The 17,646-nt window shown below is 36.8% G+C and overlaps 2 protein-coding genes across 4 annotated transcripts; one reads left to right on the top strand and one right to left on the bottom strand.

The window, feature by feature from the left end:
• Nucleotides 1–1,175: 1,175 nt before the first annotated feature.
• Nucleotides 1,176–7,718, bottom strand: dnajc1 (DnaJ (Hsp40) homolog, subfamily C, member 1). The gene is made up of 12 exons (XM_059501995.1): nucleotides 7,530–7,718; nucleotides 6,498–6,599; nucleotides 6,320–6,366; nucleotides 5,710–5,875; nucleotides 5,221–5,318; nucleotides 4,529–4,619; nucleotides 4,348–4,438; nucleotides 4,065–4,228; nucleotides 3,866–3,985; nucleotides 2,424–2,472; nucleotides 1,841–2,280; nucleotides 1,176–1,724 (listed from the first exon to the last, which is right to left on the bottom strand). The coding sequence occupies exons 1-12, from the start codon at nucleotides 7,680–7,682 to the stop codon at nucleotides 1,656–1,658; spliced, it is 1,590 nt and encodes a 529-aa protein (XP_059357978.1). The 5' UTR covers nucleotides 7,683–7,718; the 3' UTR covers nucleotides 1,176–1,655.
• On the top strand, nucleotides 7,523–17,646 carry LOC132096560 (polycomb complex protein BMI-1-B). 3 transcript variants are annotated; one of them, XM_059501998.1, is made up of 10 exons: nucleotides 7,523–7,659; nucleotides 15,131–15,262; nucleotides 15,401–15,497; nucleotides 15,664–15,719; nucleotides 15,827–15,874; nucleotides 15,980–16,088; nucleotides 16,290–16,332; nucleotides 16,444–16,542; nucleotides 16,667–16,747; nucleotides 16,842–17,646. In XM_059501998.1, the coding sequence occupies exons 2-10, from the start codon at nucleotides 15,145–15,147 to the stop codon at nucleotides 17,169–17,171; spliced, it is 981 nt and encodes a 326-aa protein (XP_059357981.1). In that variant the 5' UTR covers nucleotides 7,523–7,659; nucleotides 15,131–15,144; the 3' UTR covers nucleotides 17,172–17,646. The 3 variants fall into 3 exon arrangements, with proteins under 3 accessions (XP_059357981.1, XP_059357979.1, XP_059357980.1); XM_059501996.1 differs by lacking the exon at nucleotides 7,523–7,659 and adding an exon at nucleotides 12,066–12,445 and having other exon boundaries at nucleotides 16,842–17,645; XM_059501997.1 differs by lacking the exon at nucleotides 7,523–7,659 and adding an exon at nucleotides 14,341–14,493.

Below are 17,646 nucleotides of genomic sequence, written 5' to 3'. Positions count from 1 at the left end.
CGCCGGTTGTAAAGTCTTATCTATTCCTAATTAGATTATTAAAAATAAACTCCATGTCATTATCACCAACAACTGGACTTAACATGAAAATGCAACTATTGACAAATGCATTTTCTATTGCAATAATTTCATAATTTTAAAGTTAATTAAAAAACAAAACAATTATGAAAATCGCCCTTATAAACATTAAATGGTTAGTTAATCGAAAAATGAAAATTATGTTATTAATAACTCACCGTCATGTCGTTCCAAACCCGTAAGACCTCCGTTTATCTTTGGTATACAGTTTAAGATATTTTAGATTTAGTCCGAGAGCTTTCTGTCCCTCCAGAACAGAAACTCAAAAACGAGTCATTTTTTTGTTCATTATCTGGCTCGGCTCGGTGTTCCTCTTCAGTTCTCTCTTCACAGCAGTTCAGTCAGTGTACTGTTTGAGTAAATTAATTACTCCAGGATATTGGTTTGTTTTAACTCAGAGGGAGTGTCAGCCACATTAAAAAAGTTAACAGTTTTAGTAATTTGTGGATTAATGCGTATTGGAGACGCGAACCTTTTCAAACGATTCGGTTCGATTTGGTGAACTGGTTCAAGAAGATCCGGTTACATCGAGTGATTCGTTCGCAAACCAGATATGACTAAACTGTAGTGTTTTGAACTCTCTCATAACAGACCCGGAAGAGAAGACAATGCTGAATAAAGTCGTAGTTTTTGCTATTTTTGGACCAAAATGTATTTTCGATGCTTCAAAAAAATTCTAACTGACCCTCTGATGTCCCATGGACTACTTTGATGATGTTTTTCTAACCTTTCTGGACATGGACAGTATACCGTACACAGCTTCAATGGAGGGACTGAGAGCTCTCAGACTAAATCTAAAATATCTTAAATTGTGTCCCGAAGATAAACGGAGGTCTCACGGCTTTGGAACGACATGAGGGTGGAGTTATTGACAATTTTCATTTTTCGATGAACTAACCCTTTAAGCCATAGTTATATTTAGAATGCTTGAAATCTAATGAAATTTTACTTTTCTCAGATTACATTATAGACTATTATTAATAGACATTATCTGTAGTTGTCCGAATCCAAACTGTCAAATGTCATTAGGCGTATTTTTATAACAAGGGTAAAACTAAAAAAGAAAATCTTGCACCTCTACCAAGAACTAAATGAAATGCTTATCAAAATGTGTTTACTGCACACAGGAATAACAACATTGTGTAAACATCTCTGACTGAAAAAAATCAGTTGGTTTAATTCAAATCTACAGAATGGCAACACATGAGGATAACAGTGTCATGCTCTTTAAAATGTGCTGAAGCACAATAATGACCACAAGAGAGACAAGGACTCATTACATATTGTACAACACACTGTGCTTCTGAAAAACAATATTTCAAAACTGGGGGGAAAAAATTTAAATGCATCTCTTCTGCTCCTCGAACTGGTTGCATAGAGAAACAAAAAATAAGTCTACAATCTGAAACGGATTTTAAAATAAATAAAACCTTTAAATGTGCAGTTTGGATCGCTCCAATGATTAATGCTGACGATTCAGACTGAACATGGCACACAGTCTGACAACTGGAAGTAGGGTTGCATTAAGGCACATAACAAGCAGGTGAGAGGTACGGTGAAATACTGAAGACCAGGAGTCAGCTCTTGGCCTGCTTCCGTTTCAGAATCAGCTCCGCCAACAGTTTATAACGGGACATGCACTCCTCCTAAATAGGTTAAAAAGAATCAGTTAACAATCATTTACAAATATGAAATCCAGCCTTTATATGCAGTTAAATGTTAATTTAAATACATTTTCCAATGATTGTCGGAGAATGCTCACCTTGGTTTTTCCAGGCACCACCTTAGCAATCTTGTCCCAGCGTTCAGTGGTGCCCCGTGGGTATTGCTGTAAGGCCAGCTCCAAGAGCTTCTGCTGGTTCTGTGTCCAGACATCTTCAGCAGCACTGGGTTTTTCTCTGGAGGCTGATGGTTTCTTCTCATCTTCACTGTCATCATCTACAGCTGTGGGGTCGAAGTCTCTTTGTCGGTGTCCTTTCACTCTCTCCTCCGCTGCTCCAGCGCTCCCGACCACAGACTTCTTTGTCCGTCTTCGGAGCGCTTTGCTCTCAGAGTCCTCTGCCCCAGCAGGTTCTGCTGAATCCTCCGGCTGCTGCTCCAGGGGCTCCTCTCGCTGGGTCATCAGACTGTCCGGCACTGTGACTGCTCTAGAACTCTTTCCCATCACTGCACCACCCTTCAGCTCAGAAAACTTCACCAATCCTGGAAATAAAGACAAAGTGTGCAGAGAGGGAGAAAGCGAGAGATAAGTGTTCTGAAAGAGATGCCTGCTAATACGTCACAGTAGGTGAGAAATCAAACACTGTAGGTGGAATTTGATTCAAAATATTTGATAAATAGTTTACCTGATGTATTGGTGACAGAGTCTTTGACTTGCTTCACCTTTGTGGTCACCTGCAAAGGTATACCAAAAGCATTGTTTTGTTTATAGTGGTACTTCACACACATCTATATACCAGATTTATTATATTATTACTTAATATTATTATAATTTGAAATAACTGTAAAATGTAATAGAATACAAAATAATGTATATTATTATTTTTTTATTTATTTCTGTGATGACAAAGCTGAATTTTCAGCAGCCATTATTTTAGTTCTTAGTGTCACATGATCCTTCAGAAATTACTCTAACATGCTGATTGTGCTGCTTAATATTCCAGTGGAAATCATGATACTTTTTTTCTGGATTATTTGATGAAAAGAAAGTTCAAATGAACAGCATATATTTTAAACAGAAATCTCACCGTTTTTTTTTTTTTCATCAAGTAAATCGATTCTTGCTTATTAGAATTATTTCTGAACCCAAACTTTTAAATGGTTTTATTTTGTGAACAAAACTAAACAGTCAGGAAATGCTACTACCCACATGTATGGATGTATGTATACATATAAAACAGATTTAGTTATGTTTTGTGTAATACTGATTAAATAAAAAAATATTCTAGTACATTTCTTAAATTGAAATTTTTCAAATGTCGACATCAGTTTTCCTGCTTGGCCGATGTGTTCGAGGACTTTAATTTTGACGGCACTGAGAGAGGCAGCATCTGAACACAGTGCTCACTCTCTCTTGTTCGTCCTCGTCATTAACAGTTCTGTTTAATATGGATAGAAGTCTAATAATCAGGTTAAACAAAGGAATTAAATGTATACAAAAAGTATTATAATGATTGCTTTTATATGAGGCCTATTAGTAATAGAAAGGCATTCTTGTATATTATAATGTTTATCTCATTAGAATACATATCCAGCATGATCGCGTGTTCTCTGCGTAATGGTCAGTCCGTGTGAATTGAATGCTTTAAACTTTGAACTCATGATTTCAAATTTATGCTGCACTTTATGCATTTGCCCACTGTCATATTCATGTCATTTTCTTCCGTGTGCTGTATGTAAAATGAGTGTTACCCTGACTTTATTTGAAAAATATGATTCCCAGTGCACACAAACTTCCCAGAATACGGAGTGCCCTGTTGGTTACAGTGTTGACTTCCTTTTTAATTATATTTTTATTAAATATTTATATGTGAAAATACTGTCATCTAAAGTTTAAGTATGTTTCTTTACACATTTATTTTTTAATCCATTTTCAAATTATTTCAAATTTCTTAACAATAATTGAAAAAATATAGCTCTAAATAAACAATAGTAAACAATCATTATTCAGCTGAAATCAGTTCATCGTTGATTCAGTCCAGAAACACCTATCAAATATATAATCAGCATTATAGCTGCTGTGGGTCAATTACTAGTCAGAAGTTAACTGTACTAATTACAGGTTTACCTCGGTCACTGATCTGCCTAACTCATGAGCAATCTTCTCCCACCGGCCTGGTGTTCCTCCTGGAAACTTGGCCATGCAGCGAGAGAGCTGGCTGAGATCCTCGTCCGTCCACTCTTGAGCCTACAATCATCACCAGCCATTTCTTAATTCAATACTTCCAATCTGAATCGGTGTCCTTTCAGCAGAGACAAACACTTACTTTCTTCTTCTGCTGTTTTTTGTCTTCTAACCAGTCATCCATCTGATCCTCAATATCTTCAATAGATGTTCCCTGATCATAAACTGGCACAAAAGCAGCATTTGTACTGGGTTCATAGACTGGAAACTCCACTTTAGGTTTCTTCACCTTGGGCCGTTTTTCTTCTGCAAAGCAAAATCAGTCAGTAACATGTATTATCAAGGGTCACATAATCACAATTTGAGGCAGCTATATGTGCAGAGGTCAGAGTGTAATGTAGAACTGTGCTTGATCGTGATCTTACTCTGCTGCATTTCCTGTTCTGCCAGAGCTTCTGCCTCTTCTTTTTCTTTTACTTTCATTTCCTTATAATCTTTATAATACTGCTTCACATCCTAAAAACACAAAATATGGTCACAGCTTAAGCCTTGGAGTGTCTATTTTGTAAACGCATCTCCAAAACATACAATCTGGTGGAAAAGTACCTGTATGATATGAGGGAGAGACTTCACTGAATAGTACAACCAGATGCTTAATTTGAGAGGCAAAATGTCATGCCAGTGTGGCCTGTCAGATCTACAAAAAAAAAAACAATGTCAATAAACAAAAAAAAAAGCATCTAGTTTCATTCATGGTTTCTGCTGGTTTTATGCAGAAACTTTTTAAAGATCTTTTTAAAACCAAATTTAAGGAATTGTTTTAAAGGCAACAGTATGTCTTAGTTCTCAAAACGTAAATGTGTAGGGAACACGCAATAAATTGTAATAAATAACACTTGAAAGTTTCAAAATAAAACTTTCAACAGATCTCCATTACTTTTTCATTCATTTCACACAAAAGCTTAAGCAGCATAATAATGTAAATAATAAAGAGCTTGTTCCCAAACACTAGAACAATGAAAAAAAACATAACTTGTACTGTACCTGCAAAAAAAATTGATGTTCTTTCTCAGTATTTTTGTTTGGTTTTTCCAGTTTAAAAGATTTTTAAATCAATATACACTTAAGTAAAAGGACATAAGACACAAAGTTGAAAATCAAGTTTAAGTTAACAAATATCAACTTTTTATATATTTATTTTGCACCTCAAGTAAACACATATTGGCTTAAGGATACTTTGATATTTTTATGGCATTAATTTAGGAAAATGTAAATTTAGACTTTTTAACCCTGGTTACCTTTCATTTTTGTCCTGTGCCAAGGACTTAATCTCATCTGTTATCTTACTGCTTTGCTTCTTTTTCTTCTCCCTCTTCTTTCTGCTCAGAAGTTCATCCTGAGAAGAATCAAGACATAGCAGCTATCACAGAGAATACTGTACATTTAGTATTACAAAAGCTAGTCTCAGCCTCAGACATAACCCCTACAGAATGGGAATGGGAATCAGTTTGGCTGCTGTGATGCTGAACCCCCTTACAGAAGAAAACTGTCATGTTTATAACTGTAAACATGAACGCTCATCAGGATCAATTAAACGCTGGATTGTAAAAAGTATATGAAGTACACAGCACCATTTTTGCAGTAAAACTTGCACAAAGTTCTTAAATGAATTGCACGCCAGTCTGTTATCGTAGGGACACAGACTTTACATTTTCAAGCTGCTAAACATGATGCTAGTAGGCGAGATACAAGTCCACAACTATGCTAAACAACAATTCAGCACTTACCAACTGCTTCTCAAGGTAGATGGACCATATAACTGCATAGTGACCCACTGTCAGAATGAGGAAGAGGAGGAAGCCCAACTCTCCATTACTCATCTTCCTAACACGCCGATAGTAGAAGACAGGCTGCCTCCAGTCCGGCAGCCCATTAACCAGGATGTCATCATATCTGTGAGTGTTGTTAGAAACTATTGTTAAAAGCAATTGTAAGATTCAGATCAAAGACCCCCAGTCAAAGTCACACTGGTACAAACTGTGATTAGGGATCTTACTCAAGGGCAAATAAATGTTGATAAATTATTAAAGATCATCACTATTTAAGAACCTCGAAGAGTTTTATGCTTAAGAAACACCTTTCACTGCTATTTTGAAGAATTAACTTTAAAATTATAATAAGAATAATAAACACAAACATACAACAAATCTAAACTTTTTTGTTATTAAAAACAAACAAACAGAATCTTAAATACCATAATTATAGCAGAAACATATTTAAATAATGTGTTGGACAACAAGTATTGAGTAATGTGTGAGTAGGCCTTTAAGTCAAAAATCTTGAGAATAGCTGGTCTAGGATAAAAAAATCCACAAGCAAATCATGAGAATACCTCACCTTTGTCTTCTTTCCTCATCCTTGAGGACTTCGTAGATGGCAACTAACTAGTAAGAGATAACAGAAGATATTTCAACTGTAATGCCCTGAATTCCAAAAGGTAAGTGTAGAAGCAACAATTAACATGACCTACATTAAGCCAAAGATAACTTTCATTCATGATTAACAAAACACCTACCTTCCGAAACTGGTTTTCAGCATTTTCATCTTTGTTTTTATCAGGGTGTATTGTAAGAGAGAGCTTTCTATATGCCTTCCTGATCTCAGATGAGGATGCATCCTGTTAGAAACAGAATCAACAACATAAAAATCAAAAACATTTCATTGCAAATACGGACAGGAAGTTAGGAACGCTTATACTGAGACTTTGCTGCAGTCAGGTTAAATAAAATAACAAGGGGAAAAAACAGCTACAGAACTGTCATTGTTGCCAATTGTAATATGCAACTCACACTGGCAGCTGTAACTGGTAGACTATTTCGGACTAGCAACAACCAGATACCAGCTGATCAAACCAGTATTGTTAAGCTGGTTTCTAAAGCACAGTAGCTGGTTTACCAGTCTGCACTAGCTGACAACCACTTTAGACTAGCTGAAAACTAGCTAGCATGTTCCAAAAAGGAGCTACAATCTTTTTGTTTGGCACAGAATTAGCATTTCTTCTGAAATGCATTGCTAGCAAATTTCTTCAAGGTAACGTTAATTTATATGCCGAACTAACGGTTGACGCTATAGGATATAAAAGGTTTACTAAGTGCTAATTTGTACGAAAAACGTTAGCGGTTATGATTATAAAACCATGGGCTCTTCGACGCATCAAATATGACTTAAAACCGAATAGCGAAATTACAGCAAAACTATAAAACATCCATTAATGAGCGGAGTAGTGACACGTCATGTAGTGTTGTGCAGGCCCACAGCCGGGGGCTTTCTTTGTTAATGGCCACCGCCGTCCAGGTTCCGTGGGAGGCAGAGTCCGTTTACCACGAGTCGAGAGACATCATAGTGGGGCTTTTCAGCTAACGGCTCGAGTTGTTTTGATAAGAATGCTATCTCTGTAAACGCACTGGAGGCGACCCTGCGATAAATCTACGTCGGCGCGCTGCTATATGTTAAAGTTAAGTGCACATCACGTTTACCGACACCGTCTGAATGACCGAGTCAAAGGCACGCGTGACAAATTTGACGAATTACATCAAATCGCTCTTACCTGATTAACCGACAAGAACTCATAGAAGGTTTGGGGGATTTCCTCCACTAGGTCGAAAAGCTCCAGGTCTGCGTCCCATGCTAATGTTGGCAAAGGCTGAATACCGATCAGCCCGGAGAACAACACTAACGTAAGGATCTCGGGCAAAGACATTGCTGAAAGGTTTTTTTTAACATATACAATACTTAATACATATACTGCTACAATTTTGGACACTCTTGGTTTCGAAGCCAATTTAGCATAACTTCCCGTTCTTTGGCTCGAACGGGCCCATCGCTCAGTCAGCCTGCTCTACGTAGGCTACACACGTTTCACATGCAGCCGCCACAGCGCGAGCCAATAAGCGTGAACGCCTCGGTAGTGACATGATGCTATGGTATTCACCCTTACCAGGGGACTTTCAGGACTGTTTAAGCGGTATCGATTATATTTATGATACTATAAATCAAGTATTACGTGCATTACGTGTCATGATAGAGAGGTATTTCAAATGAATAAACTGATATTGGCCTCGTTACAGCCTTTTCAACATTTGTAATGACATTATCTAGCCTATATATTGTCTTTTTTGTTTTAATCCCTTAAACGTCTAGAAACGTACTATCTTTTAGAACATACTGGATATTTATTTATTTATTTATTTATTGGAGAAAAAAAAGATTGCTCCCTTGTAGCGTTGTTTGTTGGATACTAACCTCCGTTCATCGTTGGTCAATTCTGCAACATTGACGTTCTTACCTAAACAGTTTCCATTATTCACCGACCGTCTCTGTTCTCAGTCTAAAAAGATGATCACATAGCCAGGGCTAGTCCCGTTTCTTTTCGACAGCAAGCATGTTCAGTGAAGTTAAGATAGAAGTCAAACTGATTTAAACTCTCATACTGGCAGCAATAGGCCTGTATTCGAGTGAACAATCCAGTGGGGCGTAATGATAAGCACGACTCATTAGGCTAAATGATATCGCTGTTATAGACCAAGTTTTATTTGTGACAAAGAAAATACGTGAGTGAAAATACTGAAAGATAAGACAGTCAAAACTCTGAGATAGCTAGACAGAGAAAGCTCACAGTTAGCCTAAACTTTTATTTAAGTATATTTAAGTAGGGACTAACTAAACCAAATCTACTGTTAAAATGCAGGCCTACAAAATAATTAATTCAATATCTAAGCAGATTTAGTGGTAGCAGACATTTGCGGTCACTGGTATGGTCTGCAATAAATACAAGTCTTGGGGAAAAAAAAGTCATATTTTTCTATAATATTTAATATTAATATTATTTATATATTTTTTAATTAATGGATGTTAATTGTTTTCTATCTTTGATTTGGTCGTTATTGGGTTGTATTAGGACACAGGCCAATGCAAACATAATAATGCAAACGTTTAATTCTGTGATGTTATTTTGAGAAAACTTTAAAAAGATGAAGAATCTTCTGTACATGAAAATCTCATGAGGTTAAGTCTAAGTCTGTTTCACGGGTTAGCCTTGTTGGAAATACATCCCCATTGTCTTTCAGTTCAATGGAAAATCTTTCATTTAGCCAATTTCTTTGTTTGTTATACTCTTGTCCTTGAGTCGGCACAGACCAACTTTGGGGACGTAAGATATGACGGGAAAAGTGCTTTCATTTTTATTTATTTTTTGATTGTGAGCAATTAAACCAAAGAATAACAACTTGAGGTTTAACCAGTTTATACAGTTAATTAGGTACTGGAATATTGCTGCAATGAAGGCATATACAAAATAGTCTATAGGCTATTAATTTAAATACAGCATGCATTTGCCACCACCTAAAATGTTAAGTAAATCAATAAAGCGCAAAAGCCAAATTTACCGGGTCTAAATAAACAGGAAATAATAAAAAAAAAGAAAGAAAAGAAAGTATTTTCACAAGATTACTGTCCTTAGCTCATTGTGGTTAATTTTTGGCGATCTGTTAGGTCAGTTAGGTCTACAATATATATTATTTTACTTGTGCGTTTGTGTGAGTGATATATTTTAAATGCATCATAATAAAACATTTTTTTACACTTTCTAATTCTGTACCTATTTACACTTGGAAGATTGTACTTCCATTTTCCACCCCGTTTAGTCAATCCCATGAAACAAATCTAATCAATTATAGCCTATTTGATTTTTTTTTCTTTCTAAACAGAATGTCAGTATCGAAAAGGAATTTAAAAAATGATATTATTTATTATATAGCTAGGCCTAGGTGCTGTTTTTAGACGAGGAAAAAATGCAAACAAGCTCATTGACTTAACACAGGCTAACCGACAATACATTTAAAGTTACATTTCTATGAATGATTAAACCAGTAATATTAGCATAGGCTATACTGATATTTTTCTCCACAGGTTGCTTCATTCGTGTGCTTATAGCTTAATATTATAATAGAACAATATTCATGTTTATTCATGAACTCGTCATCATTCGATTAAGACCATCAAAGACACAGCCGAACTAGACACAAACTCAAAGCGGCTGTATCTGTAAGTCCTGACCTCCAGCTCCCATTCAGTCCACAAATCAATTTTGTGGAATCAGTAAACGATCAATAATCAATAGTGTAATTAAAGTTTAACCCAATAGGTAGGTAAGACAAAAGAAGAAACGCAGTCACTGATCATGGTAATTTTTTAGAGAAATTTTCTTTTAATTTGCCATTTATATATGTTATAATAAATCGTCTTTATATAAAGTCTTAAGAATGATCGAATAAACGACAAGACAAAATAGCACGTGCTTTAAAATGGTTATGTAGGCTATTGATGTGTAAGATTCGGGTCAACATTTATTCACGCAGTGAATGGGGTAATACGAAACCGTGGAAAGCGTTTATTCTTCACATATTTTTTTTCTGATACTGCAGTAGTTTTCCATGATGCGTAGAAGCTATGGAGTTGTCAATAACTTTACAGTTTTTGGAAGAGGAGCGCATTAGGCTATCTCTCTCGAGTTATTACTCAAGATTTCGTGCTGTATTAACACCCGATAGGCGACTGAGATACAGCCTGTTTGATGAGTCACATCTGTAGTCGGAATAAAGAAATAGGTATTGTAAACGGTGTATTTCAGAAAATGACACAGGTCTCTCAGATAAGCCTACAATTGTCGTATTATACCTTGACCAATTCGATTCATGCGCGGAGCTAATTGCATGTTTCTATTGTAGCGATAGATTACGAGTGAAACTGGTACGGTAGATGGTAATCGAAGAAGCTTTATGGATTTGCAGAACCCGGTACGGTTAACGCTAAAGTGCTTCGGGTTTCCGCCAGCATGCTGAGCTTCTTTGTTTTCGCTGAAGTGCCTGTATTAGAAGCTGACGTCATGGCAGGCAGACTGCGCGTGTGGTTTGCAGCTGAACGCAGTGCCCTAAACAGGGGAGACCGTCCAGTGCTACAGGGAAAAACGCCAACCTACCACACGAGCGATCGAGTGCACGCACACATTTTCACTGATTATCTAATAATCACTGAAGAATTATATGTAACTTGACCTGTTTCACTAGAAGAACGCCATCAAGGTAAATGCAAAAATTTGTGAACGGTTTCTGGAATTTGTAAACACCCTAACCTTAAAATATAATAATAATAATAATAATAATAACAACCCTGCATAAACCAAACATTCAAGTTGGGACTGGTCACTGAAGTAGCTATAATGGTAATTTACTAAAAATGGCTTGGCTTAGAACGCCACATGTTTATTTTGTAAGAAGGGTTCAAGTATGTGACTTTTGTGTAGACACATAGGCTACATATTGTATATGGCAAAACATTGCTGTAAAGGATACATATTTGCCTCTATAAGGCATGACATTTAGAAACAAATCGTTAAGATATCTGTGCACTGACAGTAAATTTTCACCACCCAACTTTTCTTATAACCACTTAGAAAATGAGTATGAATAAAAGCAACTGCTTTATCCTATAGATAACTGATTGTTATCTCTTACCATAAAGCACAATAAATGTACATTTAAGGCCTATAGTCTAAAAAAATGAGCAAAAATTCGGAATGAAAAAATGTATTCTTTTCGATTTTTTGCTTTACTTGTTGATAAAGGCTACATTTATAGCTGGCAGTAGCCTACGGTCATCGAAGTACAATGCGTATATTCTGCATAAGTTGCATAATGCTCTGGAAACAAATTGGCCAATAAAATGTACATCTTACTTTCTAAGAAATCAGCGTTGAAAGATAGAGAAAGCAATTAGATCGTCTTTCCTTATTCTGTTTGTCTAACTTGTGCCATTTTAAAATGCAGCCTAATTCTGACTTATTCAAAATAACCCTTCTGCTTGTTCTGCATTTGGGAATTTAGCACTAAATGCGATTTTTGTGAAAATAATGAGAAATATTGCTTTTCTAAAAGTTTATAGTCCAAGAATCATTCCGACTAAACTGCGAGGCTTGGCGAGGGATTTTCATCTTCAGAAGTGGTGATGTTTGACAAAGACCTCCGTCAGAGGGGTACCCTATTGATGATACACCCCACTACTGATTCCCAGGCTACCCGTAAGGAATGAGATCACGTGGTGGAGTGGGGCGGTCGAACTAAGCCATTTTGGGGACTGTGTCAGTTTGCACTGAACCATCAGGCACTGTGTTTTTCAGATCGCCGTGCAGCAGAACTGTGCCTCTGGTATTTCCCATCTATGACCGGGATCTGTGGATTTATCTGTAAATCAAATCGGAAAGTGTCGGCGAAGAGTGAGCTACGTTAACCTATGTGCAATTGCGCAAAAAGGCCACAATGAGCACGGCGGAGAAACGTTAGAGCCATTGACAGCGTCTGCAGCTCATTCCAAGATGGCCGCTTCGGTAGCATTCATTTTTTGCTGAACGACTCTCAAGTTTCATTGTCTACCACAACAAAGCTAAGAAACCATCGCGAAATATACTGGGTATGTGCGCTTTAATGTGCTTTTCTTTTCTCTCTTGGGAGACAAGAGAGTAATTGCCTCTTGTATAGGTTGAGTGTTTCTCATACGTAGCTACGAATTTCATTTCAGTTTTGTCACATTTCTTATAAAACGCAGCCAGTGACATACTGTAACACATTATAGCCTACATGTCGATGAGTACGTCATCTTTGTAAAACAGAAATGTGTATGTTCTTTCCATGTGTTGTTTTTAATCTTAAACTCGGCGCGCTCTGAAGAACAGGCGAGTTGGGGCAGGTGTTAACGGGTGACCACTTTCATCCATTTCTCCACGATCGAAAATCACACATTAGGTCTCTTATTTTATAGAGTTGAGTAGTCTAGAGATTGTATATTCGGGGGAAATTAACTTTACCGTGTTTTAACATCGTCGATAAATGTTATTAACTTAAATTCCTGTGCGTGCGCGGGTAGCCTACCTCCTTCTAAGCTGATCCACACGAAACCAGAACTTTGTTTTGAGGCTGTTAACTTACAGCATATTTTAAATATGTTTTCGAGCTTGCTCCTTAATTGTTTATTTGTCACTGAATGTAGCCTTACTTGGCTTCTGCGATTTTTATATTTAGCTTTTAAAAATAACACAAACACTGTCTCGATTCAATGCAACTGCTCTGAGACTGGGTTGGACCAGGACACGTCAGACTGAGAAGAACCTTTTTTTTTTTTTTTTTTTTTTTTTTGGGTCAAAGTAGGACAAGAGTCCTAATTGTAAGATTTAATTTTTAATTTTTTTTTCGTTAGTCTGATATATAGTACAGATTGTCTTTATTAATCAGTAAGTTGTCAATTGAATATGAAACTCACCCCTGCTCAGTCATAGTTAATAAAAATATTGTTGATAACTCCATCCAAGAAATTAGATAGGCCTAATGTAAATATAGTCATCGGTTGATAAAACATCTCTTTTGTTTTCCCCTCTGACCTTTCCAACACGCCGTGCCTCACTGATTTATTAATTAATCTTATAGACTATATATTTAACGTTTTGCCACACCACAAATGTTTCAGTCAATTCATAAAATGCTTGCTTGCAATCATCTTTCTAACAATAAAAGGAAGAAGACGCATCATAGTCCCGAATGTCAAGATATGACTCTTATATCTGCAGTAGCCGCGAAACTGACAGATTTACAGTAACTGCAGTAATTTCCTTGACCTAGACCTCTTCTTCCTTCACAGAAACAGTTCCGTTTCCAGAGTGTTTAATGTGCTATCAGATACGAATCATATAGTGTAATCTGAATATTATTACTAAGCCACATAGATTGGTCTTATGAGCTTTCATTATCGGACAAGCTTGAGAAATGACTTTCTTTAGGCCAGCCAGTTTCAATCCAAAGCACACCTGTTTGTTCCGCCTCTGCTGGAAACTTGGCCAGCTTGTTTCCGTTATCCACTGATCAACAAATGCACTTACCCTATGTAAAATCATTCAGTCTAACTTAATTAATACCGACAGTTGTTAGCCTACTTAATAAAGAAGGAAAAGAAGGCTACAGAACCCCCCCCCCCCCTTTATTTCAGGTGTTTTGAATATTTTTTTCTCACTCACTGAAAAGCAGTGCGTTGTGCTGCACTTTTTTAATGGTAGCCTAAGTTCGTTATTAGAACGCTATTGGGTTATTATATTATATTATTCTGGGCTATGTCTTTTAAATTGGTCTCTCGAACATATTTCTCAATAACTGAGCAAAAAACATTATGGTTGTTATACTTTTATTAGACGGCAATGCGTTGAATTCAGAGCACTTCATTGAGAACGGTGCATAAGTGAACATTAGCTCTTACAGGATATTGATATTTGAAAATGTTGCGCTGAATTAACGTTACACACACACACACTGATGTCGCAGTCGAGAGACAGCGGGAACACAGATACGAGCTCTCGAGCTTCCGTTGACTGTTCCTCATTGAAGACGTCGGCAAGGCAGGGAAGAGCACTGTTTTCTCTTTCACATTTGAAAGCGAAGCGTGCTGAAATGATGGTCGTACGACGTGTTTAACAGGTGACTGTAGTCTACTTACCGCTTCGTAAACAAGTGTGTGGTGCTCAGGTCGCAGCCTCATGCGAGAGAACTCGCTTGGACACGGGGCTTTCTGTATCAAAATGGCAGCCACATTCAAGTTAGCCGCATGCTTTTTAGAGAGAAACCGTTCTCGAAAGGAAGTGGTGGCGTTTTACCGCTAATTGGTTGAATTTATGGTCATTTGTAATGATCCGGTCCGTCTGCGAATCTGAGGTATGCAGTTCCGTTTCGACTGGCACAACGCCAATTACAACCCGTCGTCATAGCAACTGTACGTGTGGGCATTGGGCTTCACTCTCACCTGTACGCATCCGCGCAAATCAAAGAAAACCGTTTTCACTGGTGCTTGGACTTTGTCCTGAAGCGCCAACGAGTTTAACCGAAGGCGTAGTGAATTTAGAATAACACTAGTTCATTTGAGTTGTCAGTATAGTAGCCTATTAACGGATTACACCTTAAAGAGCCTAACGTTAGATGTGTTTTGTCTGGCTTTGTCGCAATTGTGTCCGCTTCAAGCAGCCTTAAAGTGGACTATCTAACCTTAATAACCCGACTTTATATTTTTCTAATGTGACTGTAAATATTAATTAATGTTTTTTTTTTCTTTGCTCATCAGGTTTGCGAAATCTCATGACAATGCACCGAACAACGAGAATCAAGATAACGGAGCTAAATCCTCATTTGATGTGCGTTTTATGTGGAGGATACTTCATTGATGCGACCACCATTGTCGAATGTTTGCATTCATGTAAGTCTGTCATAATCTCTATTATTTTAATCTTATTTACCGTTAAAGCGTTTCTTTGTTTGTTGGGCGTTCAAACTGGGCTGTCTTTTGACCCGGCTCTAACAGTATTTTGTCATTTGTCGTCTGTTGTTTTCACAGTCTGCAAAATGTGCATTGTGAGGTATCTGGAGACCAGCAAATATTGTCCAATTTGTGATGTCCAAGTTCATAAAACAAAACCTCTCCTCAATATCAGGTATGGCTTGGGAATACCGTAGCCTATTTGAATTTAAATAGCCTATTTTTTTTATATTTTTGAAATACTTTTAATAAATGTCCATGTTGCTTTTTCATCCACAAAATACATTAAAGCTTTACATTTCTGTACATCACAAATACTCAAAAATGGTTGTTCATTTCAGGTCAGATAAGACCCTTCAGGACATTGTTTACAAGCTGGTGCCTGGTCTGTTCAAAAGTAAGATAAGTGTGCATTTTAATTATGTTTATTCATTTGTTTATTATTTATGTGTTTAAAAAATTGCTTAAATCAGTAGTGATGTATTCATTGCCTTTGTTACTCAGATGAGATGAAACGAAGGAGAGATTTTTATGCGGAGCATCCAGTTGATGGTAAAATGTTAAGACAATAATTGTGATATTTTAATTAATAAGCACTCTTGTTTTTTTTGTTTTTTTTTTTATAAATGTAGTTGTAATTATTTCTCTGTCCTTCAGCTACTAATGGTTCAAATGAGGACAGAGGAGAAGTGGCAGATGAAGACAAGAGAATCATTGCTGATGATGAGATCATCAGTCTGTCCATTGAGTTTTTTGATCAGAACAAGTAGGTTCAGTTCAGTCAGTGTAAGCTCCTTGTGTAGTGTAATTTTCATTATCATCAGAGATCACTTTCATGTTGCTTGTCAATGAATAATGAAATAAAACGTTAGTAAAAGGCATGTTCATGTAGCAGGCTACTTCAGATGTGATATTTAAAGTTTTGTAGTTAGACATTGCATTTATTGTTTTCTCTTAAAATGATCAGGATTGACAGTAAAGATGGAGAAGAAAAAGAAACCACAAAAGAGGTAATTCATTTCTGAATAAATCAAATATTTTAGAACTTGTCTCATGAAGTCAGTTTTAAAGGGTTATAGTGGACAACATGCTGATTTTTTGTAATGATCTCATTTTTCTAGCTGAATGTAAAGCGCTACTTACAATGCCCTGCAGCTATGACAGTAATGCATCTCAGAAAATTTCTCCGAAGTAAAATGGATATACCATGTACCTTTCAGGTAATCTCCTCTCTAAATTTGTTTGTTTTACTTGTGGCCGTCTTTCTGATGTAAAAGCGCACATTTTGCACTTTTGAAGAATTCGTTAATATAAGATAAGATTTTTCTTTTTTTTTACTTTCAGATTGAAGTTATGTATGAAGATGAGCCTCTGAAAGATTATTATACTCTTATGGATATTGCTTATATCTACACATGGAGAAGGGTAGGAGTATTAAATATGATATATTCAACACATTAAACTCCACTATTATATTTTAGTCCAAATGCAAAGATATTAACATGTTGATATTTTCCAGAATGGGCCCTTGCCATTGAAGTACAGAGTTCGACCTGGTTGCAAAAAAATGAAGTTGAGCAGCCCAAGGGATGAAATGACCGGAGGCAGAAGGCCTGATATAGAAAGTGATTCCTGCAGTGACAAACCAAACAGCCCAACTGCTGCTGCCGCCCCATCCACATCCTCCACTCTGCCTAGCCCAAGCACTCCTGTTCAGTCTTCACATCCCACCTTCCCCCAAATCTCCACCGTTAACGGAGTTTCTGCCAAAGTGGGCCACAACGGCCAAAGTCCTTTCAGCAGCAAAGTCTGCAAAACTTCTCATAATGGCTCCAACTCTCTTGGGTGACTTGCTTATGGATGCCAAAGCCATCAACCCCTTGCAAACAGAGCTGTGATGTATATGCTTTCTTTATAAACCACCTCTTCAATTTTTTATATCATTTTTAAATATTTGTTTTGTCACCACGTGTGAAAACTTTGTAACACAGCATAGTGTTATATTTTGTATTAATTACTATGGCATAACTAATATTGTGAAGAGTACTGGAGGGAACTCAGCAAGAAGGAGAATGTGTTTTTATAAACTCTGTCTTGTTCATTTTAGATTAGAACATCAATGTATATAAATCATTTCCTTGTCCATCAAGTCTTCAATAAAACACATGGAGGCACGCGCAATGTTTTGATTATCCAGACTGTATTGATTTTTTTCGGGTGAAATGTGTAACACCAAACCAAATTTATAAAGTGCAGAAATTCAGCGTTCAGTATGTCTTGGATAAACCCAGAAAGTGTCAAAAAAAAAATCTGCTACGTATGCC

The sequence above is a fragment of the Carassius carassius genome, chromosome 20, assembly GCF_963082965.1.
Source record: "Carassius carassius chromosome 20, fCarCar2.1, whole genome shotgun sequence".
NCBI lineage: Eukaryota > Metazoa > Chordata > Actinopteri > Cypriniformes > Cyprinidae > Carassius > Carassius carassius.
Note: the sequence above shows the minus strand (reverse complement) of the source record. Positions and strands in the feature narration are given on the sequence as shown.